Genomic DNA, 27,706 nt, shown 5'->3' on the forward strand with positions numbered 1-27,706 from the left:
TCTGACCTGGAATAGCTGAAAACAAAGGTATATGATACTCTTCTTCTAATAACCATCTTTTGAAAAATGGGGGACAAAAAGAGTAAGAGTTGATAGTACAACTTTTGAAAAGAATGCAACCTATTATATTATTAATTTTAATGTAAAATATTTAGCAATTGAATATTTGGCAGCAAGGTCATTATTTACATCTATATTTCTTCAAATGTAGACTTCATGAATTTTTAATTTTAGAAAAAAAACATGGTCTCTTCAACAGAAAAACAAAACATTATAGTTGAACTATTTTCTCTTGTTCTTCAACTGCCCTACAAAAAAGGACTCCTGCACACACAACAAACGAATTCTTGATATTTAAAACAAATAGCACCTTTTGTTTTGAAACTATGAGAAGTACAAAATATTCATACATGTCAGTAAGGTAACAAAACATCTGCCACATTTCTTCTTTTTTACATATCTTTGTAGAATTTTACAATGTATACCATGATTATACTACTTCCAAATGGGAATTTTTTTAAAAAAATACACCAAACTTTCTTTAAAAAAAACATTGTTATGTTACATTTTTTCAGTTTCATAGTAAAAATATTTTCATTCATGTAGATATCCTCTGTTGTTTTTATTGGAAAATTAAGTGCCTTAATTTATTAAAGCTATGTTTTAATATCATTACAAATTTTAATACAAGGCTATCGTGCACATTTCCCCACAGCTATCTGTTTCTCAGCATGTGTCCTGTAAATTGAGAATTGTAATTGTAATGAAACTGACATGCCTTTTGACTGGATTTGATTAAATATCTTTGAAAGCCAAACATAGTCTAAATCTCACTTTGTTATCAGTTATTTTAACTGCATTTTTCTCATTTCAGATGACTTGAACATATGATACGGTAGAATCAGTGCCAAGCTGGTTTTTTGCCATACACTTATATATGCCAGAATGTGATGATCTGGGATTCTGAATTACTAATGTTCCTTGTGGATGAAGAAGTTCACTTCCAGATGGCCGGCCTTTGCTGCCAGTGGAAAGCAATGAGTGATCAGGCAGCTCCCATGTAATTTCTGGAGTTGGTACACCTAGTGCCATGCAATGAAGCTGAATTGCTACTCCAGCTGTAGTGTGAATATGCCTTGGTGGTCTATTTGTAATCCTTGGTGGATGTGCCACAATCATCACAAAAACTGCTACTGTTGAATCGCCAACATAGTTCTGAGCTTTGCACGTGTAGCTTCCTCTGTCATTAATGGTGGCTTCTCTTATGAATAAAGTACCATTTTCCAGTAACATATATTTTTCATTAATCTGAGGGTGGTCTAGGACATAGCCACTAGGAACTGTCCATATAATATTTGGTTTGGGGCTTCCACCAGCAAGACAATGAAGTGATAATGATTCCCCACTAGTGCTTTTTATTGTTCCTCTTGAGTGGATGAAAATTGTGGGTTTTTGACCTATTTCCAAGACAATCAACTTTTCAATATAGCCAACTTTATTTTTGGCTGCACATCGATACTTGCCCGCATCTATTTTAGAAGGGCTATTGATGACAAGAGTGCCATTGTTTCCCAAGAAGTAGTGGAGTGTTCTAAAACCAGCAGACAGCCGTGTGCCATTTGGTAGCATCCAGATTATCTCAGGAGGTGGATTTCCATCAACAGAGCAATTCAAGTAGACGGTTTTTCCAGGCTTTACCATGACTTTCTCATTAAATGGGTTTCTGAACATTGGGCGCCTCAGCATCTCTAATATCTCCAGCTGAACTACCAATATGCTTTCTCCTCCATCATTACGTGCTATACATATAAATTCTGCTGAATCTGAAGGCCTTACATTACGAATTTCAAGAGTCCCATTTTTGTGTACTGTTATTCTACTCCCATAGTATGGGGCTGTTAGGAAGATGTTATCAGGCATTATCCACATGATTTGGGGTACAGGTGTTCCTTCAGCTCTGCAGTCTATTTGCTTCTTTGAGTGCTTTATGGCTGTCATTTTAATGACTGTCTTGTTTGTATACAAACCGTTGATGAGAGGTGGTTTAGAAACAACATCTAGTTTATAAAGCTTTGTGTCATCTCCACCAGAGTTGCGTGCCACACAAATATATTCTCCTGCATCAATGAGCCTTACTTTAATGACAGACAATGATCCGTTAACATGAAGAAAATATCTCTGAGTTGAAGTAGAGATCATATCATTGGAAGGCAACAACCAAAATATTTTTGGCTTAGGTTCCCCCATGGCATGACAATCAAAGATCGCATTATCACCTGCTTTTACCTTTGCATAAGCCTTAGAACTTTGCTTGATATGAGGTGCAGCAGCTACTACTGTTAAGTGCACTTTCATTTCATCCTTTCCAAGCGTGTTTTGAGCATAACATGTGTAGTCTCCCTCTTCAGCTACTCCAACTTTGTTGAAATACAAAGTGCCATTATCAAACAGAATATATCTCCGAGTCCTGTGCCCACTATCATCTGCTTGCATCACATTGTTGATCATTGTGCCATCTGGCAAACTCCATGATATCTCTGGCTCAGGTGACCCAGATGCTTTGCAATCCACTTTGAAGTCTTTTCCATATGGCACCAGCTTCTTAAAATAGTGCTTTTCATCTATTTTTGCAGGTTTCATTGTCACACTTACTTTCATAAGGATCAGGTCATCTCCTATTTTGTTTCTTGCCACACATATATAATCACCTTCATCTTTTTCTGTAACTGCCTTTACAGCCAAGGATCCATTGGGAAACACATGGATTCGGCTCCCCATTCTAGGAATGGAAGCAAAAAAAAAAAATAGAATATAGAATTATTGATTTTACTCTTGCATCAGATTATGACAGTATATTAACTATGACATTTCTGATCCTCAGTTGTTGGCTTAAGTTCTAAATAACAGGTAGATATACAACTATATAAAGTGGAAACACAGATTATTATCATACTGGTGTAGAAAGTAACATGCATGCTGTGCTCTTTAATCATTAAAATAATTTAATCTTAAAATCTAGATTCTAAATGGAGAAACCATGGGGACAATGGATTTTGTTTGAAATGCTCCTTTCTCAAATTATCCTCCCTCTGCCACATTCTGAATCATAGGTGATTCCAGAAAGAAATCATATCCTTTTGCCCATCTCACCTGGTGTCATTATGTATTAGGCTTATAATAATATGTGAAATTAGACTTAACACTACTTGTCTAGACAATACTTATTCCAAAGAAAATGAAGCCTCGACTCCATCTCTTATCTGAAGAAAGCTTACATTTCAAGCATCTCCAAATTAGAAAGATGATATTTCCAGTGAATATAGTTATGCATAACATTTAAAATTGTTAATGAATGTCAGGGAACTCTTACTCAGATTTTGATTTGTTGCCCATCTTGTCAGCATTTGGCTGGACAAGCTGACTCGCTCAATTACATCCAGTGAGCTAGTTTTACTCAACACAATCACTTATAGTGACAGCAGAACCCCTTGCAAGTTATGTCCTACACTTTCTTTCAAAATTCAAAATGTATATTGGATGTATTTATGCAACTTTTTGTATGAGCACATGATCTGATGTTACATAATTCAGCAACCTTGCTAATCTATATATATAAAAGAGTGATGGAATTGCGGCACCGAGCAAAGCAACTAAACTACGGGCCCCCCAACCTCAACATTGGACAACACAACCCATCATCCACGCCTTAAGCTTGAAACAACACAAAATCACTTCACGCACCTCCACATGGAGAGAACCCACAACGCCCCATCGGGAGCCATGCCGGGAGGGAAACAGAAAGTATAATGGCCGGCCGGCAACAGGGAAGGCAGGCAATGGGAAAAAGCTGTCCCCTGGGTCCTAGCGCCCACCCATCATCCAAATCCTTTATCTCCACTCCAACCTTCTATAATATCCAACCCATTTTAATACTCTATATTTTAAATATATGCTATGAACCATGACAATCAACACAATCTCTCTCCTAATATTTTAACAAGCTTAAAATCACAACACCAAATAAAAAACAACACTCTTAAAACACGGGAATGCCAGACACTAAACAATCAGGGCCAGCGAACACCTCCCACGATCTGCCATGCAGGACACAATCCAAGCACTCCCAACAGATGGCCACCCAGCCTCTCAATAATAATAATAACAACAACATCATACAATCCTAATGTTTGCAGAGGCTGACTATTTCTGTGGCCCTTACATTTCACATCTCTTTTTATGTTTGGAACCTTTAGAGTGTTTGTTTATCTTTTTCACATAGAAAGAAGATAGCTCTATACTCAGAAAGGCCTGACTATTTCTGTGGCCCTGACATGTCTCATCTCTTTTTATGTTTGGAACCTTTAGAGTGTTTGCTTATCCTTTTCACATAGAAAGAAGATAGCTGTATACTCAGAGAGGCCTGACTATTTCTGTGGCCCTGACATGTCACATCTCTTTTTATGTTTGGAACCTTTACAGCAGGGGTCCTCAAACTTTTAAAGCAGAGGGCCGATCCACAATCCTTCAGACTGTTGAGGGGCCGAATTATCATTTGGGGAAAAAAGAGAACAAATTCCTATGCACACTGCACATGTCTTATTTGTAGTGCAAAACAACAACAACAACAACAATGAAAGAACAATACAATATTTAAAAATGAAAACAATTGTAACCAGCATAAACCTATCAGGATTTCAATGGGAAGTGTGGGCCTGCTTCTGGCCAATGAGATAGTCAAGTTAATTAGGATTGTTGTTGTTGTGTGCCTTCATGTCATTTCAGACTTTGGGCGAGCCTAAGTCTAATTATTTATTTTTTCATTTACTACATTTATTTATTACATTTATATCCCGCCCTTCTCACCCTGAAGGGGACTCAGAGTAGCTGTATGTACATACAATATATTATATTATTAAAATTATATAAAATATTATATTATAAAACTGAGGGCGGGGGCCAGGTAAATGACCTTGGAGGGCCGCACCCAGCCCCCGGGCCTTAGTTTGGGGACCCCTGCTTTAGAGTGTTTGCTTATCTTTTTCACATAGAAAGAAGATGGCTGTATACTAAGAGAGGCCTGACTATTTCTGTGGCTCTGACATGTCACATCTCTTTTTATGTTTGGAACCTTTAAAGTGTTTGCTTATCCTTTTCACATAGAAAGAAGATAGCTCTATACTCAGAGAGGCCTGACTATTTCTGTGGCCTTTACATGTCACATCTCTTTTTATGTTTGGAACCTTTAGAGTGTTTGTTTATCTTTTTCACATAGAAAGAAGATGGCTGTATACTCAGAGAGGCCTGACTATTTCTGTGGCTCTGACATGTCACATCTCTTTTTATGTTTGGAACCTTTAAAGTGTTTGCTTATCCTTTTCACATAGAAAGAAGATAGCTCTATACTCAGAGAGGCCTGACTATTTCTGTGGCCCTGACATGTCACATCTCTTTTTATGTTTGGAACCTTTAGAGTGTTTGCTTATCTTTTTCACATAGAAAGAAGATAGCTGTATACTCAGAGAGGCCTGACTCTACTGTACATACTAAACATAAAGACAACCATACAACAGACATTCAATACCACCACTAACTCAAATTTCTCACCAACACCACCAGACAACGCCACAGCAACGCGTGGCCGGGCACAGCTAGTGCTAAGTATAATAGAGCATAATCAGTGACTAGAACAGAAGCTACCTGAATATGATGCAGATGGAAAAAAGGTAAAAAATATATTTAAAAAAATGTGGACATATTTCAAAGAAACACTATATTGCATTTTACAGTGTTATTGGGCTCTGATCAAATATTCTCATTCGTTTAACAAAAAGACTTTGTTGAAACAAATGAGGCATGTAGAATCCACACGCCTACACTCCTTTAGAAAATACATTCTAGGAAATGCTTAATGGAAAATTTTCCTTGCCAGAGGTATGAGGGAACTGGAAGCCAGTTTGAGCCTATGAAATGACCTGGTGTAGATGAGAACATGAAAGCTGAAATACATAATTCTTTGGCTCCTTCTGTTCAAATATCTTCCAAAGAGCTGGCAGACATGTGGTCCTGGATCTAGGGGTTTATAATTTTCTGTGATTTCTGAGGCTTAGCTAGATCACTCTAGAGATTACAAAATTTGTTACTGTCAGAGCTCTAAGTACTCCATTAAGAACTCAATTGATGGCTAGAGGTGACACCACTGCCCTGGTGTGAATTAAATACTGCCATGCCTTACAATAAAGTCATGTGGATGTTAAACCCTTGACATTGGGGACCCCTGGTGGCACAGTGTGTTAAAGCGCTGAGCTGCAGAACATGCGGACCGAAAGGTGCCAGGTTCAAATCCCGGGAGCGGAATGAGCGCCCGCTGTTAGCCCCAGCTCCTGCCAACCTAGCAGTTCGAAAACATGCAAATGTGAGTAGATCAATAGGTACCGCTCCGGCAGGAAGGTAACGGCGCTCTATGCAGTCATGCCAGCCACATGACCTTGGAGGTGTCTATGGACAACACTGGCTCTTCGGCTTAGAAATGGAGATGAGCACCAACCCCCAGAATCGGTTACGACTGGACTTAACGTCAGGGGAAACCTTTACCTTTTTATATTAGGATAAATAATTCAGAGTAGGTTTTTCCCCACTACATGAAAATAAATGAATATTTATCTACAGCAAAGCTTTCAAAACTTATGTTGGTAACACACTTTTTAGACATGTATCGTTTTGTGACATGGTAATTCAGTTTTCCTAACAAACCAGAGGTTAAATAGGAACTGTTCCACTATCCGGGCAGAGGCCACAAGGGGACACTGGACAAAGAAGGATAGTCCATTTTACAGGGGGAAGAGGGTGAAGGAGTCAAACCATTTTCCCGTTTTCCTGTTATTTCATTGTTTCACCCATGTCGCCATTATCAAAACAGCAATCATTTAGGACATGGGAAGGGGGGGATAACCAGTGAAAATTGGGGAAATTGTTTTATTTCTTTCAACTCCCCTCTCCCATAAAATGGACTATTATTTTCTGCCTAGGCCCCCTTTTTGAGTTTGCCTGGATAATGGAACAGTACTGCTTAACCAAACCCTTATTAAAGTTTTCAATACTATGTGTGTGTGGATGCGTTTCATATAATCTTTACTGTATAAATGAGGTTTGGAAAATTTTCCTTTCCACTTCTTATATACTAGGTGATTCTTGAGAAGTTTCCTCTATAGCGACTCCATGTGGTTCATGGCAAACATCATTGTCAATATATCTTCTTTTCTTAATTAGAAATGTATCCATTTTAGTGGTAATTACTGCAACTCAATAAACAAATTGTACATATTATAAAAGTTATAACAGTACCAACACTTTACTTCTGTAGTGATTAAACCTCTAATTTTGAACTGAGGCTGGATGGCTAAGTATTGGGAGGGCTTTGCCTGTATCTTCCTGCCTGAGAGTCCAGTGGAGTCTCCTTCTCTGGAGGTTTTTGAACTGAGGCTGGATGGCTGTCTCTTGTGAGGACTTTGTACCTTCCTGCCTGGCTGAAGGGGTTGGACTAGATGCCCATTGAGGGTATCTTCCTCCTCCTCGTTCTCCCCTTCCCCAAGCTTTGGCTGGGACCACTCTTTGGTGAGGTGGAGAGCTGAAGATGACAAGGAGGAGAAGGATGGTGGGGCCTCGGCCTTGGGCTGAGCATTGCCTGAGTCGCCACTGCAATTGTTGCTCCTGCTTGTGCCTCCTCCTCCTCCAGGGTTGGCCAACACGCTTCTTCTAAACAGCTCATTTGTTTGTGGGGAAGGGGGGAGCATTTTTCATGTGACACCTATGGATTACAGGCAACACACAGTTTGTTGAGACACACAGTTTGGAAAGCTCTGTGCTACAGCATTCCCCCTGTACTCAAATGTTCCAGAGTGCTACAGAGTAGTATTATTCCTGTGGAGCAAAACAAGTGGGCTTTTTGTGCAACCCCCCCCCCCCCCAAAAAAAACCCAAACAAAACAAAAAACCTATTTTCTGTACAGGAAACCAGTTTCATGTGCACAAAATCCACATTTGTTCATTGCTAAATAATCTGTTCACAATATTTTGGGATGTTTGGACACGAGTCGAAAATAATGCAAAATTCTTTGGTCTCTTATTTTTCCCTATGGGGTTCCTGATTGTTAAGAAATCTGTATTTGATTTGGAAATTAATAATAATGATTATTCTTTCCATCCCTAGCCCAAAATACACCAATTAAATCATTGTATTATTATAGTAAAGCTGTGGTTTGTAAGCAAACGCAGTGATGAATGAGTTTTTTTAATGGAGAAATAATTCTACATTCACTAGCTGGTGTGCATGTGTGAAAATGTACATACACATCAGTGTATATCTGTTGCAAATACTTGTGAGAAATCTTTGATCCTGGCAACAATTGTGAGGATTATGAAGGCAGTAGTGATGGTCTAGGAGGTGCTACAGCATAGAGAAAGAGGTTTAAATCACTGTAACAGCAACATCAAGCCAGAACAATTTAGCACTATACAGAAAAGTTGCTTTAAGGCCACACACATAGCAAGCTGCCCAGACAGGCTCTGGACTGAGTGGTGAAACAATGAAGGGGCCTTAAATCGGCCCCCAAGCTTTATTAGAAAGTTTAGCATTGGATGTGCATTAAAGTGCACAAGGAATTGCAAAGCAGGGTGCCAAGTATTAGTAAAAGCTTAAGGCTGTGCCAAAGTACATGGAATATTTCCTCTTGTCCCTAAGTAGTTGGGGAAATCTAACTTTACAGAAAAAAGTGGGATGCAACCTGTTCTGGATAGTCAACTCTTCTTCACTGATCAACTGGGATGGGTTGGGTAAATAGCCCATAAGTTTTAGGCACACAGTCAAAGATTCCTGGAGATCTGATGTGCCCTGCAATGTTGTATTTACAAATATGCAGGTTAAGCATAGCTTACATACATCAATAGACAGCCAAATTCATTCTCCCACATCAGATTTGCTGGGAAAAGCAGACCTCTCATGTGGACACTTGGTTTCTCCCTTCATGTCACAATGTTTCTTACAGACTATCCTAAAATCTTCTTTTGCTTTCCCCTCACTGCTATCTTATCACTTCCTCTAGCTGAAGAGAAGATAAAAACAATTGTCTTCTGCAGATACTTCTTAGCTTTCATTTTTTACTTTCTCTAATACAAAATGCATCTGACCATTTCAACTTTTACCAAGAAGAATTTCTAACAACATATTTGACTATTGTAATGTTTTGCCGTGTACTGTGCTCATGTCCTGTTTATGAGTTTTCTTAGAGGCAATTGCACAAGATAGACCTTTGCTCTGAGCTAGCAGTCCCATTCAGTTCCAGTATAATCAGAATGTTTAACTATTTACTTTGAATCTGTTTTTATATTTTAACTTCCTTACCCATTTCAGATTCTAACTTCCTCTTTTCTCACCTTTATCATTCTCTCTTCTAGTTTTTATTCATCTCTTACTCCTCCTGAAACATTCATCTTTCCCCCTTCTGGACCACTCTCATTTTACAGTCTTTCTCATCTTAAATCCCACTAATTCCTTTGAATGTCTCCTTCCTCAGCCATTAACACTCCTCCAGGTCCCCTCGTCTGTTGGCAAGTGACTGTAATTCAGTGAGATAAAATCTGCTTTGCATGTAGATGATTTCAGGTTCAATCTACCTGTCATTTTCTTCCTGTACTGGGAGAAGCCTCCTGTTAGATTTGTGCTTAGAAAATTTGATTAAAAAGCCATCCAACTCAGAAAAACCTGGCTCCGTATGTTCCTTGTCAGCAGCTCAGCAAACATCATTCCAAAAATCCTTCTTACTCTTGTAGGTCAGCCAGAATTTCATCATTTCATGTCACAAGGACAGCACAACTAATTGGTCCTAGAAACTTTATTCATTCACATCACAGAAAACTTTTATGTATTACATTTCAAGAAATGTAGCTTTCAAGAGTCCTACCTGTGCCACTGGTCAACAACAGCTTTGGATGGTAGTCTCCAGATGATCTTGGGTGTTGGCTCTCCTGTAGCTGAACAATTCAGAAATAGTCTGTCCCCAAAATTCAGCTGAGTCAACCTTTGAGAGGCCACTACAATTTGAGGTGCTGTATAACTATGTTCTACCTGGAGGTTTACGACTCTTCTTTCTGAGCCAGTTGAACTGGTGGCTATACATTCATAATTCCCACTGTCAGAAGGAGTTATATTCCTGATGTAAAGCGTTCCATTTGGAAAGAATAAATGTTTTTCATTAGTATGCTGCGGATGTCTCACCTCAGTTCCATCAAAAATGACCCAGTAAACACTTGGATGAGGGTTTCCTTTGGCAGTGCAAGGAAGCAGCAGGCTTTCCCCTAAATTCTGTAACACATACTCTTTCTTGTCTTCCAGTATTATGGGTGGTGCGGCAATGACTTGTAATCTTATTGTCATTGTATCCGAACCAGCTGGATTGTTTGCAGTGCATGTGTAAATCCCTCTGTCATAAATGCTGACTTTCTTAATTATCAATGTGCCATCTATTTGAAAAGAGATTGCTTCATTTTCTATAGAAGACTCGGAAATATAGGTTTTGTTTGCAAGGACCCAGGAAATAGTAGGAATGGGACGACCTTCGGCTGTGCACTTCATGGTCACTGGCTTGCCTGAATGAACAGTAATAATCTTTGATCTTCTCCCCAGGATTCTTGGTGGGTAAGTCACCACAGACAATGTAACAAGAAGCTTATCAGAACCATAAGGATTGACAGCCACACACAGGTATTGTCCACGATCTTGGATGTTGACATTCTGGATGGAAAGAGTACCATTGGGAAGAATCTCAAGTTTGTCATTGTGCATGTGTTTTGGTGAATCAACACCTGTTTAAACAACAAGAAGAAAAAATAGTCAAATAAAACAGGTTTTTTTTATTAAAAAAATAACAATTTGCAAACCACAAATATGAAATATTTGTCAGTATTTTTTATCTCATTTGTATTAGTGTAGCCTCCCTTCCGTTAACATTTTAGGTCTTAAGGTAATTATTACTTCCAATTAGAACAGACCCATTCAATTGCTGAATGATAACTCAACAATTTTTTATTTACGTTATTAAAGTATTTTTATCCTTCAATTTAATATGAGATCTCAAGATGGCAAAAAGATAAAATAATATTAACAATTATGTAAATACATTTGATACAATAACAATTATTAGTCCTAGTTTACCAGGATAATTAACAGACTTCAAAATTATATTTTTGTACTTGTGAGTCTCAGAACATTTACAATCAAATATTTTCAAATGTTAAAATAAAGCTCAGTTGTATTTGTTAATCAGATTTGTTCTCGGCCAAAAAATAGCACCAAGCAATATCAATTCAAGCTGCTAAAATTAAAACTATAAAATAGACTACTTAAGGAAGCAAATAAAACATATCAATAGTAGGGATATAGCACATACCTAGATTAAAAAGCCCTTTTCTCAGAAAGTGAAAGTTCAAATAATATTTCAAACAAATATTCAAAATTTGCATATGCCTAAGAAGTAGAATATAGGCATGGTCTTTTGAAAAATACTGTAACATTGTCACTTATTACATTGTCACAGTTGTATCTAAAATCTACTCTTTTAGTATCTAAGCATTCCTCTCTCACAAAATGTTACCTCAAATGGACTCCAATTTCATGCTTATAACGCAGTACTAGGGATATGAATCCAGGCAGGTGTTTAAATCTCTATTAGATATTGCATATTGCTAAAGAAAAAAAAATGTTCATTGCAAATTTGGGAAACTTACTTGATGACACTTTTATCCACTGTATTGTGGGCGGAGGGTTACCACTGGCTTCGCAAGGGATGAAGGCATCTGAATTAGCCAGAACTGTAAATGCTGCAAATTTTCCTCCAATTATCCTAGGTTTTGCAGCTCTTATCTGGTAGAATGAATTTAAGGCTACTAAATTAGTGGTAGAAGATTCCTGGTATACTGTTTTCTCAGTCCAGCTTTTGACATGATTGTTCCTCCTCCTTGAAGGATTATACTGAGTAGAACTCTTTGGAGATTTCAATATGGTCAACATATTGACTATGAAGGGTTGTCCACTTTCTGCAGTTTTAGAAGATGGTTCATTCCAAGATGTTCCCCATGTGGAAGATGTAGTGGTTTGTACGATAGCTTCATTTGAATTGACAGCTGGTTGGGATGTTAGTGGATTGGGTTCTTGTGTGGTGGGGTGCACTGAGTCAGTAGGAGTTTGGGCACTTATCTCTGTTTTAGTAGGAAAAGTTGTTTTTGTTAGTTGCTCCTCTTCTAAATGTTGATATGATTCCTTAACTGTTACTGTAGTTGCCTGTGTTGGGTTGTTAGACCCCAATGTCGATGTTTTCAAGGATGTATCTGGTAACACTGTGGTTGTGCTTACTGTGTCTAAAAATGATATTGGCAATGAGATCTGAGGTACAGGCTTTTCTGAAGACATGTGTTCCAATGGTATTTCTTTAGTGGTAACATATTCTGTGATCATATTACTTGATAATATCTTATCAGTTGGGAATTTATTATCTTTAAATATAGATTCTGTGCTAAGAGTTGGTGGTTGTAGTATAGCTGTAACAACATCTGTATCAGTTAATTTTGAAAATAATTCCATTTGTATGGTGCTAGCAGACACAGTTACTTTTCTTGACATTTCCAAAGTAGTAGAAGGCATTATTTTGCCCAATAATGTAACACCTTGAGTGCTAATCATATGCTCCTGAGAATGCATTAACTTCTTTAAGGGTCTCCTCCTCCTTTGACCTCTTCTTCTGCCAGGTCTAAATACTCTGGACCTGAAAATCCTATTTTCACTATGATTAGCAGTAACTGGAGTAGTAACTGGTCCCATGCTAGTGGCATTACTTTCTTTTTGAAGAATAGTTGTAAGACTGGGTCTGTGGGTCGAAGACAGGAGTTTGGTAATTGTCAGTGATAGTGTGGGACTATGTGTATTGTCACTTATGGGCTCAAGTAAAATCATCATTAAATCATCAGTTTGGTTCTCTCTCTTAGAAAAATCAGCTCTGTATATTGGTGAAATGATATCTACTGGTACAGTTGTTTGAAGAGGCATGGCAGATACCACAGCCAGAGGTTCTCCACCTATTTGTAAAGTATTAGAAGGCACTGTTGGTAAATTAGGCTGCTCTCTCTGAATATGGATGCTTCCAAAGACATTGTGCCAAGGATTTTCCCAGGCTGAAACACTGGAGGACATGTTAGTTTCAAGAGCGGAACTGGTAGATTTAATAGTTGAAGCTGACATGCTAACTTTGGTAGATGTGGTTGCCTTGACATTTCTAGGGCTATGAATTGTTGGTGTTGGAATACTGGTAATAAATGATGGGTTTCTGTCAATAATTGTTCTAAGTGGTGTAGTAGATTCTACTTCTGCATGTGATACCACTTGGCTGTTTTCAGTATGGAACGGGATTGTTTTGAAAGTTGTATATTTTTCTCCTGTACCTGGCTTGTTTCTTGAGAGTGCCAAGATTTGATTTGCAGTTGTTGAGTCTGCATGCTGACTTTTGAATGAAGTTGAAATGGGTGTATGAGAGGTAATTGGTTCAAGAAATTTATAGGGAGAGGATAAAGTAGATGTACTCACAGCTATAGGGGGCAGCAGGCTTGTGCTTTCTTGCTTTCTTGGCCTAACAAAGGCAAATCTTTGACCTGAAGTATTCAGAATACGATCAGGTCTAACAATTCGTTTTCTGCCAGTTATTTTTCTACGTCTGCCATACCATCTGGAGAGGGGGGCATGAGTTGTAGTATCCCTAGCTATATGAATCTGTTGATCAGTGATCATGGTTGAGCCTGTGCGTGGCTTAGGTGTTGTTGTTTTTAGAGTTCTGTATACATATGTGTGTCTGAACACATCATCATGTTCACTGACTGTCACTACAGAAACTTGATTATTTGATTTCCTTGATGTTTCCACAGTTGATTCTGGAAACAGATTAGCTTTTAGAGTATTTTTTTCAGAAGTCACAGGGTGACTTTTCTCAGTAACTTCTGTTGTAGGTGTGATCACTGGCATCATTTTAAAATGTAAATTATTTTCTTCAGATGGTGTCAGTTTATGAAACGTTCTTGAAGCATTTGAAGGACTATTTGGCAGTTTAGAAGATGGTGTTGTTGTTGATTCTATATATGTAGGTGGTGTATATAGTGTGAGATATTCTTCAAAAGACTCTCTTTCAGTTTTATGTTTAACTTCCATATATAACCCCTGACTGTTGGGTCCCTCAGGAAACATAACCAGTGGGCTAGTTATTGGAATTGCTGTTTCTGTAACTATGCCAGATGTTGTCAGAGAACTGTAATTGTCTAACACACTTCCAAGTTTTGCTGTTGCAACATTTCCTGATGCTTCTCTCAGAGTGTATATTGAAGGACTTCTAGTTGATAGTAGCATAAATTCTTCTTCTGGAAATATATCATCTCCAGATGTCTCTTCTTCATTTCCAGAGATCTTTGAAGACAGAAAGCTTTTTATTGTTGGTTTTACTGTGGCATGTTCCTGTGTTGTTGGCAATGTGATGTTCTTCTTTGTTTTTTCCAGAAATGCAGCCCAGTGCAATGGATCAATTCTCCTGCGGGGGGAAGCAAATTGTCTCTTGCGTCCTCTATACCTTTTGCTTATTTTGTCTCTATTGTTTCTGGAAATTGCTTTATAATTATTTTTGGCTTTGTTAAGAATGGGGCCCTTTACTGATGATCCTTTGGTAGATGCTTGATGTGTTACTTCTGTCTGCATGGCAGACAAAAGAGTTTGAGGTTTCAGAATAGCTTCAAGTTGTTCATCAGCAGAGCCTTCTGTTGCCTCATCTTCTACATGAATATCTTGTTCTTGTGATATATTTACATGACTTTTCACTAATACTTGGTAAACCAAAATATCTACACCATATTGATTGGCTGCTACACACCTGAAATAACCACCATCCCGGTCGGTTGCTTGTTGTATTTTTAATGTGCCATTTTGAAAAAGAAGATTGTTTTTTGAAGAACTATGAAGAATAATGTGCTCAGGAGTGACCCAGTTAACAGAGGCATCTGGAGTAGCTATAGACAGGCATGGAAGACAGACTGCTTCACCTAAAAGCACTGAGAGTTGAGGTCCATTTAAATGGTTATGTTCTATATAAGGGTCTATTACAGTAATCCTAAAGGTCAAGACATCAGCATCTTCATAATTGGTACCTATACAGTGATAAACTCCAGTGTCAAAACTGTCTGCTGCACGTAATAGGAGGTTTCCAGATTTTGTAATTGTCATCCTCCCATCTTCACTAACATATGGAGCTCTAATTTTATTCCCATCAGCTAATACCCACTCAATTACAGGGACAGGCTCTCCAATTGCCTGGCAGTCCAATTCCACCGACCCACCTACTAAAACAGAATATTCGGTTCTGGTGCTGTTTTTGTGGAATATCATGACCCAGTTCTGTCTTGCTGATTTGGGATCAGCAACTGGGAGGATGATCTGAACATCCATTAAGTATTGGATATGTAGAGTGTTAAGTGTAGTTGCTGTCCTATCCAACTGCAGAAATACTTGTCCTTGCATCAACCAAGGAGGCTCAGTTTGCAATTGAGCATCTATGTCAGTAAAAAGTTCTTCATTTTCAGAATCCATTTGTTTGTATTTGTAACTGAGATATGGTGCTTCTGTGAGTAATTGTTCCTTTTTTAGTTTCAGTGGAGAATTGCTGTATAGGGCCAGTATGCTCCACAGTTGACGAATACTCTCATAGTCAATGCTGCAAACAAGAAACGTTGACAATGATGTTTTAAGTAATGTGATGTTGTTCATTTTTTGAAGTGTAACAGGTGACATTTTTGAAGGATTTTGTACATTGCAAGCCAAGTTTGCCCTATTATGTGCTTGGTCTGTCATGTTTAATAACACAGATCCTATAGGAGCCATAAAATCTTTGGGGTAAATTGAAATAAAGTCCTCATTATCTGGTATGGTGATGTTCCTTGTTTTCAGGTTTGCATCTATAGTTGGTTTTATACAATTAAAATCTGAGTGGGACATCTCAGCTACCCTCTTGCTTTTAGAAGTCCTTGGGTTGGCACACAACGGACACTGAAGAACACTGGAAGGTCCTCTGTCTTTTTTACACTTTACAACATCTAGAGAGAATCAAGAGAAAGAGAAACATTAAAATAGTTTATCAAATTCCTGGTATGAAAGCAAAAGTTCCTGTTCTGCTGATTTTTTCATCTATGCAATAAGACAGACCTCAGTCATGAATCACTCAAAACTGTTTGAGAACTAGCACAGTCTTTTGACCATTTGTCATGGTTCCAGAAAGTACAGTAGAGTCTCACTTATCCAACACTTGCTTATCCAACGTTCTGGATTATCCAACACATTTTTGTAGTCAATGTTTTCAATACATCATGCTATTTTGGTGCTAAATTCGTAAATACAGTAATTACTACATAGCATTACTGCGTATTGAACTACTTTTTCTGTCAAATTTGTTGTATAACATGACGTTTTGGTGCTTAATTTGTAAAATCATAACCTAATTTAATGTTTAATAGGCTTTTCCTTAATCTCTCCTTATTATCCAACATATTCCCTTATCCAACGTTCTGCTGGCCCGTTTATGTTGGATAAGTGAGACTCTACTGTAATTGTAATGTACAAGAATTTGAAAAACAAGTGTTTTGATAGCAATTGACATTTTCAGTTGGTCTGGGACCAATTTTCCTTCTAAGGAACTACACAGAATGTCCCTCTCCCCCCACAGTGGCTACACCACTACCAACAAAACATTTGAAGCTGCAAAGACAGTTTTTTTTGGAGCAGTCATACTTTGCTCATGCTTGAAATACAGCTTTGGAATTTGCACCAGGCTAAGATAGTTGAAGCTGATATGCTAGCTTTGGTAGATGTGGTTGCCTTGCCATTTCTAGGGCTATGAATTGACGATGTTGGAATACTGGTAATAAATGAGGGATTTCTGTCAATTCGTAGTGGTGTAATAGGTTCTACTTCTGTTTGTGATACAAACATTACACAGAAGGAACGAGATCATAAAAGAGAATCTAGGGGTAGTGGCATTACTTCTTATCCATTGTTTATACTTATCCTGTATCATATTGGATCCCCATGTTGATGCTCTAATGAGGCCTTAGTTCATGGCTCCAATTTTTAAATTTAATGAACATAAATGTGAATATATTATTATATTCACACAAAAAAGGATCTGAATGAATATATAATCATTGAAATGATATGCTGAATGTACTTCTATGTCCATGGTAAATGAGCATTTTGGTCTCCTCTATACACCACCCCGCTGTCTTCTGATGAACAATCTAAAATATATTAACCAATAACAATAAACTGATATGTTGATTAATTGCCTCCTTTCAGCAACAAAACAGTAGCAAATACTTTTTCCTTTCACATTAGTCTGATGCTACAGGGGTTTTAAACAATTCCAGTCAACAAAGCTACATTCAGGATGACTACTGCAGACAGCAGAAACCTAAAGCTCAAGGACCTTCCTACATATAGTGCATGTTCACAATGTGCAGTCCTCTTCCTAGACATCATTCAACAGCTCACACAAAGGTGGAAAAAATCTCTTGAACCTATTGACCTATTGACACTATATAGTGATAGCACTATTGTTCCACTGTAACCACTATGGTTATATCCTGTGCATATCTGGGGTTTGTTGTTTTGTGCAGCACTGGCTGAGCTATCCAAATGCCCCTCCCAACACTGCAAATTCCCAAGTACCAAGGTATGCCATAGTTCTATGGCAGGTAAAGTGAAATGTAGCACTTTAATTTTGTAATGTGAATGGGCCCCAGAAGGTGTGAAATGATATTTATTTTAGCAAACATAATATAATTTTAAATCTCTGTGAACAATGGACTAAATTAATTTTTAGTCCTAGTAAACCTCTGGAAACAAATAGAAGTTGTTAGTTACAGTTACTTCAAATACTTTTAATTTCAATGTTCCTACTTTATGTGAGTCTAATATTGGATTTTGCTCATTTTTGTCATGCATTTGCTATCTATCCCAATATCTTAAAACAGTTGCAAATGCATATGTTTGGAAGGAAATTTGCCAGGAGTACTTTGATTCAGAAAGGATCTTACTAATTGACTTTTTAGTTTTTGGCATCTCCATAATGTGAAATGTGTAACACAAACTTCTTGGCACATATCAGTGAAGAGAATTGAGTGGTTGCATTTTTCTTTTATTACTATAGGAAAAGATAAATAAGAGACGAACAACGGCTAATATCATGTGGTAATTTTATGCCAGGCCTGTAGATGCTCCAGATCTTTTGAGAGCAATCTTTCATAAAATTATTGCTCACTTGCATTTTTGACACGATACTACTCACAGTTATGAAACTAATACATTCTTATCTATGTATGTATAATCACTCTCTCTCTCTCTCTCTCTCTCTCTCTCTCTCTCTCTCTCTCTCTCTCTCTTCTCTAGTAAAAGAAAATATGTATGTATGTATGTATGTATGTATGTTCCAGGATGGTTCCTACCTGACTTGATGGATCTGGATCAAATATGCACATGGGCACAATATAACAGAGTGAGCAAAATACTCCATGGATGTCATACGTATGGTCAAAACATCTAACTTTTAAAACAAATTTCTGTTTTCAGCTTGCACACCAAGATTTTTTTAAAATTCACTGAGTTGTGATAGAGTTTCTAAGTCTAATAGAATTCGAAAGGATTGATAATTGGTAGTATGATCAGCACAGTGATTAGCAGCAAGATTGAATCTGCACTTCTTGCATCTTTTGAAAATATTTAGAATTCCAGGATGCCTGGCAAACAGAGCTAACCCACAGCCAACCAAAATATGCTAGTACCGCTTCTTGGCCTCATAACTCTCACAAAAAATGTCATGCTGTTATTCATTTATTTATAAATAAGCAAACAAAAGTATCCCAGCATGTTACATTGAAGAAGAAAATAATAAAAACCAACCTATTTGTTGTGACAAATTTACTGTAGCTGTTTTTGTTGTAGTGGTTGGAGCATTGGACTACGATTCTGGAGACAAGGGTTTGAATCTTCCCTTGGCCATTGGAAACCCACAGGTTATTTTGGGCAACTCACATTCTCTCAGCTTCAGAGGCATCAAAGGCTCTAAACAAATCTTGCAAAGAAAACCCTATAGTAAGTTTGCCTTAGGATCACCATTAGTGAGAAATGACCTGATGTCATGCAACAACAAGGATCAACTGCGTTGGGCGCAAAGATAGTTATAGAATTAGCAGCTGCCAAAATATTTCATAACTACTTCTTTGGGAAGATTATTTGAAGAGCCACATGTCCTTTTTAAAAACTGCTTTAATGATTTGTTATGGTATTTATTATGTGATGTATGCTGCATTGGATCCTTGTCAGGTGAAAGGAGGGTAAAAAGTTGTCAATAAATAAATAAAAGGTGGATATAGGATATTGAATACCTGGGTTCTGTTCTGTCCACTTGAGAAACCATTTCATTGCACAGTCACAAATCCAGGGGTTTCCATGAAGGTAGAGACTTTCTAGCTCGGACATATATGTGAAAATGTCTTGTGGCAGAGACGTAAGTAAGTTGTCAGACAAGTTGATTTGTTTTATGGCTGATGTTTTGAACATTCGGAGGTAAGACAAAGTGACAAAAGTATCTGGATGAAGTTGTTTAAGCACATTTCCTTCTAAGTGAACCAGCTTCAGCGATGTAAGACCATAGAACGCTCTGGGGTTTATAAATTCAATCTGATTATGATCCATGTGCAACCGTACCAGACTTGTGAGACCATGAAATGTGTCTGTGTGAACAACTTTGACTTTGTTATAGCTCATCTTTAAGATCTGTTGATAGAAATGGGAGAACAATGAACTGAAATAAAAGCAAGAAAGAGTTTGCATGATTTTCATGTATCATCTTCAAATTTTAGATGAACAGCACAATTCCACATATGTTGGTCACTCAAAAGCAAGTGCTGTTGTTCAATGTCTAAATTATTTTTATAGAATAATAGAACTGCAGAGATGGAGAAGGCTACATGAGTCACCCAGTGCAAACTCTTGCCAAAGCAGAATCTATAGCTAAGACTGATGACCATTCAGTTTCTGTTTACGTATCCCAAAGAAAGAGGCCTTACCCCCTTTTGAGATAGTTGGTATAGCTGACAACATAAGTTTTGGTGTCAGGACATTCCTCATAATGTTTACCAGTTTTGTTCTAATTTTGTTACTCAGTAAATGAGAACAACTTGGAAAGTAAAAAGCAAAGACCCTCCACCCCTCAAGAGAATTTTTTATATAAAATGAAAAGGACTGAAAGCAAAAATTTGATAAACTTTGACACAACAATGGTGGATAAAGCTCATTCTTACCTGCAACAAATGCAAATCAGAGAATGTTCTGTCTTGAACAGTATGTATTTGATTACTGTGCAACAGCAACAACTCCAGTTTCTCCAGGCCAGAAAAATCTCTTTCAGTCAGTTTAATCAAACTGTTGTAACTGTAACAAACATTTCATTCCAGATCTGGGTTTAGTCAGTCAGCTATAGGTCAAAGGTAAAACAAACAAACAAAAACAGTCTCTCTTTTGCAAATGCATAAGTAGATTTTAGTTATAACTTGCCAGGTTAAATTTGAAATACTTTGCCAAGGGAAATAGCAGGTGAAAATATAGTAATATGGCTATTGATCATTCACCTGTATGATTTTATGTACTTAGACATGTATACATACTTTCTACTTTCTAGTAGTACATTACTATAATGATAATGCAACTATAAAACTAAAAACAATATAATATATGAAACCATTCATAAAAGCCATAAGCAATCTAATAAAAGAGTTGACCATAGTTTCTGCCTAAAATTCAAGGACAGTATAGAATCTAGATATTGCATTTTGTTCTTAAGGTTACCATTTGCTATTAGATGTATCATCCATAAACGTTAATACCCCTTTGTCTGCCATGGCTCTGCTGTAGGCAACCCTGGGATTTTTTAGTTTGATATGGTACTTAGAATTCTTCTTTGGGGTTTCTATGGCTCACACATGAGTCAAGAATTTCTGCTGAATACATATTTTTGAACTTTCTAAAGCTGGGTAATGTTTCTTGATGAAAACTTTGTCCAACTCAATATGCATGCCTCAGTGCTTTGGTTCCTTTATGCAATTACTTCCTCAATTGGGGTATGCTACCAGCCAATCTCCCCACCTTCTTTCTGATCACATGGGCATCTCTGTTGTTGGTCTCCCTGAGTCCCCACTGGAGAGATAGGGCAGGATACAAGTAAAGTTTATTTATTTATTTATTTCTGCCAATGTCAGAACATAGTGTCCACATGATCAGAAAGAAGGGGGATCACCGCCCTTCTTCATGCTGGCCATGCGATCATCCCTTTCTAATGCCAGCAGAGGCACCGATGATAGCTAGGAGCTTACATGAAGCTCTGTGGTCAACTAGAGCCAGTGGTTGTGGCAATCTGACAGTGATCCATCCCTGTTCTATATGCTGATGAGCACACAGAAAAGGTGATGGTACCATCTGGACAGTGGATAGTGCTGAACTGGACCCAATCTAGTTGTCCAGACTGGCCCAAAGCTGCAGGATATTCTGAAGTTTACAGCAAACTCCAGATTATCCCTTGATTGAAACTGAAACCCCAGGATACTCCTTGCAATTAGCTGTGCATCATGAAAACTGACAGTCTTCCATTTGCTGTGAGCCTCTGAGCTTTTGCTTGAGTAGACAAGCCCTGCTTTTCCATCTGTCCTGACCCTTTTTTGTTATGTAACTTCAACTCTTTTGTTATAAAAGAGGGAGAACATTTTCACAGTATCTGATTTATGAATATCATACATAAATGTACTTTTATCCATCCTCCACCTTGAGGAAATTAACTGGCTGATTCTGAGTGCACCTTTTACAGTTCAGCAGTCTCTTTTTATAATAAGGTGTCCATAAGTAAATGGAGCTCTATAAAAGTGGCCACAACATAGATTTTTATATACATAGCATTTTTGTTTAGTTATCCCTCACAGAGAAAGGAGGCTGGAGAAGATCATTTGCAACCATTAATTGACTACTAAGTCTCAATTCTCCATGTAAAGGTCAGAGTGTAGCCAGAAGAAGATCCTCTTGCTTTCTTCTAGTGGAAGAGAAAAATGAAAAAGGCTATTTCTTTTTTTAAAAAGAATTGTTCCTATGGTCTTGTTACCCTAAAAGTGATACATTACATGGATAACCACTTCAGTTTCTGGTTTGTATTTGGCCACCATGTGTGAATTGAGTGATTACATTATTTCAGTTTGGGCCTTCCTCCTTCTGGCTCTCCTCTTGCACATCTGCAAACAGGACATGGGAAGCATCTACTTTTGATTTTGTCATTATCTCATATATGAAGAGGTCATCTTTAAAATGTATCCAAAATCTTATTATGTGCTGAGAAAACTTTGTAATTTTCTCATTACCAGGAGAACAAAACCAAACAGGATTTAGCTTGTACACAAAACATGCCTGACAACACTAGTTAGTCATTCTATACATACACTATGCTAGAGGTTTTCTATATTACCTCTAAACCAGCTCTAGATTTATCAGTTTGATTGTTGTCAGATGTTTATTCCTACCTTTCTTCAAAATAATATAGAAATAAATGTCCACAGGTGGTGACAGGCAAATTGGGAGGTAGGATGCCTGATGCATTCCATCACCACAGGCAAATAATACCTGGTGATGATTCCAGTTTTAAAGAGTGGGAAAATTAATCAATTGATTGTGTTCATCACAATCTGTTCAGATTAATGTTGACTGCCTCATTCTTAGGCAGAATAAGATGCATCTCTACTGTAGAATTAATGCAGATCAATACCACTTTAATTCACATGACTCAGTACTATGGGATCCTGGGAGCAGAGCCAGCCCAACAATGAGGTGAATTAAGTGGTCGCTTGGGGCGCAAAACATATGGGGGCGCAGTCGAGACTGCTTTTTCTGTTGATTTCTTGTAAAACATGATGTTTTGGTGCTTAATTTGTAAAATATTAATGTAATTTGATATTTAATAGGCTTTTCCTTAATCCCTCCTTATTATCCAACATTTTCACTTATCCAACGCTTTTATTTTTCAGTGATTGGTTTTGGGGGGGGGGGTTACCAAAATTCTGTTCGCCTACACTTGAAAAATACCTAGGGCCGGCTCTGCCTGGGAGTGAGATATCAGCTGTCTTTGGCAGAAAAAGCTAAATTGTTAAATTATAACTCCAAATATTCCATAGCTTTGGTGTCAAACTGCATTAATTCCATAGTGTAGGAATACCCATTGTGATCTTTGATTTTTCCAGACTAATGACAATAAGGCTTCATAGATCAGTGTGTGTTCCTTATGTGTTTTTATGACAACTTAATTATAATAGACAAGTTAATCACATCATATTTACTATACATCACAACTTGAGCAATAGGTTGCCAACATACCCTAAGTTGATACGTTCCACATTTCGGGGGATATGCGGTGGGATGTTGCTGAGATACCTGAACGTGCAGTGCACTTCAGTAGGTACATAGCAAGCACAAGGCTGTGGGCAGGCACTGCTCCCAGACAAAGCAGCCATACAAAAAGCAAAGACAAAATGCAGTAAGCAGGGGTTGCTTTCCCCTTTTCTTTTCATCCTGTGTGGCAGTCTTAAACCAACAACTCTCTCAGCAAGCGTGAGCAAATGAATCTCTAGAAAACAGAAGACAAGACAACATCACGTCAAGATGTGAAGTCACAAATGATCTGAAGACCATTTTGGGGAGTAGATTCTTTCTTAGAAGTGTTGCAGGAAAGCTATGAAAGTTCTCTCTTTTCTTAAAGAGAAACAACAAACCCCCACTCAAACCGTGCAGCTAAAAAAACAGCATGAAAACCACAGAATACTCCAAACCTGTCATAATTTTTTCCTTTAAAATATTCCTTCACATGTTCTTTGAGTGAATGTGGTGGCAGAAATGCTGCTGATAGGTATTAAAACATGAAATGGACACTGCTGAGTTTTTGTTACAAGTAAAGCATGGTTTCATTATTCTGAGCATTCATAAATCTGCCTGTGACTTGTCTTTGCCAAAGTACACATCAAGCCTTTCCTTGCCAAGTAAATTAGGCCTCAAAAATTAAGGAATTTGAAAATGATCAAACATTCTGGCTAAGACTTACTATAAGCAATGGCAGCACTGATAACTGGACTTTATAATACTTTCTTCCTGTTTTTTGAAGGTGGGACTGCAAAGTCCCACTTTTCTTATGACATCTGCTAGGTTTAATAGGAGATTGGTGTAGAGTTCAATGTGGCAAAAGAACATTTACCATTTGGATATGTTACTGCATTGATAAATCTGGGGGTTGGTGCTCATCTCCATTTCTAAGCCAAAGAGCCAACGTTGTTCATAAACATCTCCAAGGTCATGTGACCCGCATGACTGAATGGAGCACCGTTACCTTCCCGTTGGAGCGGTACCTATTGATCTACTTACATTTTCATATTTTCGAACTGCTAGGTTGGCAGAAGCTGGGGCTAACAGTGGGTGCTCACTCCACTCCCCAGATTCAAACCTGTGACCTTTCGGTTCGCAAGTTCAGCAGCTCAGCGCTTTAACACACTGCACCACCAGGGGCTCCAAGAAATGACATATAAATGTTTTAAAATAAATAAAAGCTACCAGATTATGGTTCAAGAGGGGCAGCTTACTGCCAATAGAGGGAGAGATTTACTATTGGAAACAACTATGGGGTAACAATAACTTCCAAAAGTAAAAAGTGAAAGATCACTTGGACCACTGATGGCCTGAGAGCAGCTGGGGATGCGAGATATCAAGGGAGGTCTTGGAATTATAGTATCTCAAATGACTTCTGTTTCCTCAACATGACCCCAAAATACACCAGTATTGAATCTAGCAAAATTATCCTTTTCCCACTTGACCATGGGAGGAAATTCCTATATGCCACAGCAACCAGAATTGCCACCCATCTCCAGCCCAGGTGCAATGAGCAGGCAGGAAGTCACAGATACTACAAAATACATTCTCACAGTTGGCTTTGTCCTAGGATTGGTCTGTCTGAAGCTGGAATTAATTCAGTCCTAAAATCTAGATTTCTTGTTTAGGCTCTTATGTTTATATTGTTGTTTCTATTAACTACTGCCAATTCGGCTTTGACTTATGGCAAATCTCATTCATAGAACCTTGAAGTTCACCTACAGTCAGGTTTTAAACCTCTGGATTGGAATTGCAATAGATCCAGGTCCTGAGTGCTGTTCAATGCTGAAAATCTACTGGGTATCTCATCCAGTCACCATTGCTCAGCCTAACTTTGTCCCATAGGGTTGTTAAAAGGATAAATGTAATTTTGTATGGCACCATGAGTTTTTTTTTTTAGAAATTGAGGAATGTAAATAACTAAATACCATCATCTGGACCCATAACTTTGAGATTTCCTTCTACAGTACCTTTAGTTTGGTGCCCAATTTCTCATTTAGTTTTACATGATTAATACAGTTGGTCTCCTATGTTCATGGATTCTGCATCCATGGCTTGAAATTTTTAAAGCCCAAAATCAAACCTTAATGTTGCCATTTTATAACAAGGACACTATTTCTACTATACTATTGTATATACATTCATAGGGTTTGACCATCCATGGTCTTTGTTTTCCATAGGGGTACTTGACCCAAACTCCAGCAGATAACATTGTACCATGCAGGAAAACTATGGGGAGATTTACTTCCAATTTATGTTTTTACGTCCCCCTTCCCTTGTTTGTAGCAGCTGTGTGTTAACATCACCTAATTGATTTGAAAGGATGGTTGATGAGGGTAGAAAAAGTCTGAGCAACTCACTCCAGGTAGTAAAGTTAAAGGTTTTACCCTGACATTAGGTCCAGTCATATCTGACTCTGAGGGGTGGTGCTCATCTCTATTTTAAGCCAAAGAGCCAGCATTGTCTGTAGACACTTCCAAGGTCATGTGGCTGGCATGACTGCATGAAGCGCCATTACCTTCCCGTAAGAGCAGTACCTATTGATCTACTCATATTTGCATGTTTTCAAATTGCTAGTTTGACAGAAGCTGGGGCTAACAGTGGAAGCTCACCCTGCTACCCAGATTCGAACCTCCAACCTTTGAGTCAGCAAGTTCCACAGCTTAGCAGTTTAATCCATTGTGCCACCAGGTTACACTCCAGGTAATCTTTGAAAATAATGACTGACACCAAAATGCCTTTCTTCTATTTCCTCGTCCCATTTCAATAACAGTAATCAACTTATTTCAATGAATAGGATTTTTGGACCATAAATAATGCCACAGCTAGAGTTTAGAAAATATATCATTAAGAACTATAGCGGGCCCTTGGAATCCAGTATGGTTTGGTTTTAGGACTCCTCATGGATACCAAAATCTGTTGCTCAAGTCCCATTACATAAGGTTAGGTTAGGTAAAGGTTTTCCCCTGACATTACGTCCAGTCATGTTGGACTCTGGGGGTTGGTGCCCATCTCCATTTCTAAGCCGAAGAGCCAGCGTTGTCCACAGACACCTCCAAGATCACGTGGCCGGCATGATTGCATTGAGCGTCGTTACCTTCCTGCCATGAAAAAGAAATAACCTTCCTGCCAGAGTGATACCTATTGATCTACTCTCATTTGCATGTTTTTGAACTGCTAGGTTTGCAGAAGCTGGGGCTAACAGCAGGAGCTCACTCCGCTCCCTGGATTCAAACCGGCAACCTTTCGGTCAGCAAGTTCAGCAACTCAGCGGTTTAACCTGCTGCATCAACGGGGGCTCCTCCCATTACATAGTGGTACAGTAAAAACATGTCCCTTATATTAAATAGCAAAAAACAAAGTTGGCTTTTGGGATTTTGTTTTAAAATATATTTCAAGTTGTGGATAGTTTAGCCTGTGGATTCAGAATCCTGTTGATACAAAGGGTCAACTGCAATGCTTCAAACACAAATATCAGCAAATAATTTTCAGCAAAACATTTCACTATTTCATCCTAGAAATGACCTCTGAATCTGATACAATAAAAACAAGAAAGACTCCTGTTGCACTTTTGAAACTAACATGACATAAATGTTAGTGATTTAGGATCCACTTCATCGGATGTGTAGATAGTTATTCCCTTCTGGGCATCCCATCCATGGCTGCAACAACAACTCCCATCATCCCCAGGCAGCACTGGATGAGGAGAATGGAAACTAGAGTCCAAACCCACCATGAAGGGATCCAGCCTGTCAAAGGCAACATAGCCATTTGCAGATTTCTTTCTTTTCCTTCCCAGGTTAAAAAATTGTGAAAAGCTTGAAGAGCGGCTAGAACAGACTCCCTTTTCCAATAAAGAAAAGAAAGAAAGCCTTGAACACCCACTAGGAAGAGAAAAGGAAGGAGTAAATCCCTGCACAGGCAAGGAGAGGATGCCCAAGGGAGAGCCATACCTGGTCTTTCTTTCTCAAAGTCCTTCCAGCTGCGTTTGCGCTGGATCCATTTTCTGCACAAAAGACACCACGCAAAACACTGGGGGAAAGGAGGGAAAAATTCGTGAGGAATTGAAGCGTATGTGAAGGAAAGGGGGAGTGAGAGAAGCCCTTGCAGAGGTGAGTGGATGGAAGTTTGTGAGAA

The 27,706-nt window shown here is 38.3% G+C and overlaps 1 protein-coding gene across 2 annotated transcripts; it reads right to left on the bottom strand.

Annotated features, from left to right (window-relative positions):
• Window positions 1-123: 123 nt before the first annotated feature.
• igsf10 (immunoglobulin superfamily member 10) lies at window positions 124-27,706 on the bottom strand. Of its 2 annotated transcripts, XM_003218232.4 has the most exons (7): window positions 27,523-27,706; window positions 23,531-23,780; window positions 20,428-20,557; window positions 19,510-19,900; window positions 11,779-16,167; window positions 9,957-10,857; window positions 124-2,779 (listed from the first exon to the last, which is right to left on the bottom strand). In XM_003218232.4, the coding sequence occupies exons 2-7, from the start codon at window positions 23,722-23,724 to the stop codon at window positions 871-873; spliced, it is 7,914 nt and encodes a 2,637-aa protein (XP_003218280.3). In that variant the 5' UTR covers window positions 23,725-23,780; window positions 27,523-27,706; the 3' UTR covers window positions 124-870. The 2 variants fall into 2 exon arrangements, with proteins under 2 accessions (XP_003218280.3, XP_008104365.2); XM_008106158.3 differs by lacking the exon at window positions 27,523-27,706 and having other exon boundaries at window positions 20,428-20,600; window positions 23,531-23,663.

This window comes from Anolis carolinensis, chromosome 3 (genome assembly GCF_035594765.1).
Source record: "Anolis carolinensis isolate JA03-04 chromosome 3, rAnoCar3.1.pri, whole genome shotgun sequence".
Lineage (NCBI taxonomy): Eukaryota > Metazoa > Chordata > Lepidosauria > Squamata > Dactyloidae > Anolis > Anolis carolinensis.